Source organism: Anopheles merus, chromosome 2L, assembly GCF_017562075.2.
Source record: "Anopheles merus strain MAF chromosome 2L, AmerM5.1, whole genome shotgun sequence".
NCBI classification, from domain to species: Eukaryota; Metazoa; Arthropoda; class Insecta; order Diptera; family Culicidae; genus Anopheles; species Anopheles merus.
Window position 1 is genome coordinate 17,616,542 of NC_054083.1, and position 2,786 is coordinate 17,619,327.

Genomic DNA, 2,786 nt, shown 5'->3' on the forward strand with positions numbered 1-2,786 from the left:
GTTAAAAGGTTTTTTTTTACCTCTGTGAATACACATCTTTTTTTGATTGGTAAAAGGCTATTCACAAATAAAGTAACGCTTTTAAAGCGATGGAGATAATTTTTACATTGTTAATGTTAACTGACATTACAGAAGGGCCTTTTCGTTTATTATAATACCCTACTTCTAATGTTTAATAATCAGCAATACATAAACAATTCGGCCAATACTTTCAATAACGCACAATTAGTCTTGCTACGTAAGCTTAAAGCTAAATAAATTTGCTCGCGTCTATCTCATATATTCATTCTCGCTACAATTCGTTCAACATTCGCTAAATAGTTTCGAAACTTCTTCTGCCTTAACACAAATCATAGGTTTTATTTTTTCCCATTACTGGAATAAAGAGTCTCAATAATTTTTAAATAACTTTTTTTTAGAATAAAATATAATACAGTAAGTAATAGTATATAGTAATACATAGTAATTATGAAGTTCTCAGGCTATTAGTTTTTAGTCATTATTGTTATGATCTGCTGTAATCGGTCAGCTAAAACGTTATAAACTGTAGAAATAGCTATTATCATTGCAGATATTCTCATCACGAATGAATTCTCATTCAAAAATATAAAGTTCCAAAAACTTAAAAATGGTTAGGTAACAAGAATCAAACAGTTATGTAATTAATAGATCTAACGGACTTCTAATGTTGCATTTTGTATCACAAGGCGAAAACTCCCTGCACTATTACCTATTGTTTGCCTAAGTAGTGTTATGTTTGATTTCTTATTTGTTTAAAATTAGTTTATTTAGCCCGTTTACAGAGTTTCGCAGTCGATTCTATGAAGGCATATGCAAAAACCATGGCGTATGATATTTGATTTTGGTATATAGTAGTGATGGGCGGGTCGACCCGAACCTATTGGGTCGGAGCCATCCGTAAGCGACCCGGAGTCGTTCGGGTCGACCCGAAAGGAACAAGTAGGTTCAGTGGGTGCAACTACTCCGGTAGGTGCGAGAAAGCATAAGCGACTCTGACCCGTTGGTGCAACGAGTTCGCGTCGGGTCGGGCCACGGTAGGTTCAGTTTGACCCGCGGGTGCAGCGAGTTCGGGTCGACCCGACTGATGAGCAGGTGCGAGAAAGCATAAGCGACTCCGGCCCGTTGGTGCAACGAGTTCGGGTCGGGTCGTGTCAAGGCAGGTTCAATCCGACCCGACCCGACCCGTACTCGCTGCACCAACGGATCGAAGTCGCTTATGCTTTCTCGCACCTACTCATCAGTCGGGTCGACCCGAATCGCTGCACCCGCGGGTCAAACTGAACCTACCGTGGCCCGACCCGACGCGAACTCGTGCACACAACGGGTCAGAGTCGCATAACTTTTCTAGCTACCTACGGAGTAGTTGCACCCACTGAACCTACTTGTACCTTCCGGGTCGACTCGAACGACTCCGGGTCGCTTACGGATGGCTCCGACCCGATAGGTTCGAGTCGACCCGCCCATCACTAGTGTATAACATCTGCTTTCATATACCCCAATACTCTCCATTTAAATTCTGGAATTTATTGCTTTCCTTATCCCGATAAAATAACTTGCCCCTCGAGATGTCACTCACACAATGAAAAAAGACTGAACTATTCGAATAGCTGATACTTTATTAGAAAAATCTTTGGCCATTGTTAGAAATATTTGCTCGCTGGAAATATGCTTCTTATACAACGATTTTCTCACACATTAAACATTCCATTCACGGTCGGTGCATGGTTTAATGCAATCAGTAGCACAAGAAGCATAGCAACATTGCCCCACCATGTATAACCGGTAACCTAACCAGCAAACGTCCGTTTTCAATTCAACTTCTCACGTGCAGATATGCAAAGCATTCAATCAGTTCGGCGAACAGAAGCTGGAGATCCATCTCACGATCAGCAACGAGCTGGCGTGGCGCACATACATCCCCAGATCCAGATTATCAACTCGGGCAATTCGGCCCTGCTGAACTGCTCCATCTACGGCAGCGAGGTGAACAAAATCGAATGGTTTCACAACGGACAGGAGCTGTTTTCTAACGGTCGCTCGGAACGCAGGTACAATAACGCGCGCGCCTCCGGTCCTTCCCAACCAAGGACGCGTCGGATCTTCACAAATATGCATCTTCTCGTCTCTTTCTTTACTTTTTTACTACTCCTTTGTTGGGCTATTTTTCTCCCCATCGATTGTTTGCCATTTTGTTCCACCTGTCTATCCCGGCACTCCCTCTATGCTTATCATCATTTTGACGTTTTTACTCTTTACACTTTGCCTCGTCCACCAGCATGAGTCTGCTGTCGGCAAACACACTAAAAATTGATAGGGTAAGCAAGAAGGATCAAGGAATTTATCAGTGCATTGTGTCGAATGCACGCAGCAGCGCTCAGGGCAGCTCGGAATTGAAACTCGGAGGTATGTATTGGTGTGCCGGGCCCTGCGAGCAGGCAAAGTTTTATCGGTCCCTTTTTTGCTCCCGCATCACTCGCTCGCCCATCCATCCACCAGAAAGCCCACCGGAGATAAGCTATGGCTTTGTGGAGCAGAATGTGCGCGCCTCGGCGTACATCTCGCTGAAATGCTCGGCGGCCGGGTCGCCCCACCGCTTTGGTCTGGCTGCTCGACTACCAGCCCATCCTCGACGTCCTCGTCACTGCACCGTACACGATGGATCAGTTTCTCGACATCAACAGTCACGTAACGACGCACCTCAACATCAGCCACGTGCACAGCGACGACGGCGGGCTGTACACCTGCGTCGCGTCCAACAGCATGGG

General features: G+C 45.2%; 1 protein-coding gene across 1 annotated transcript in view; it reads left to right on the top strand.

Moving 5' to 3' along the window:
• Positions 1–1,981, top strand: part of LOC121592266 (Down syndrome cell adhesion molecule-like protein Dscam2) — a 25,050-nt gene extending 23,069 nt beyond the window's left edge. Inside the window, exon 10 of the mRNA XM_041913662.1 lies at positions 1,853–1,981. Coding sequence (XP_041769596.1) covers positions 1,853–1,981 — 129 coding nt within the window. The remainder of the gene's footprint in view (positions 1–1,852) is intronic.
• Positions 1,982–2,786: the final 805 nt, after the last annotated feature.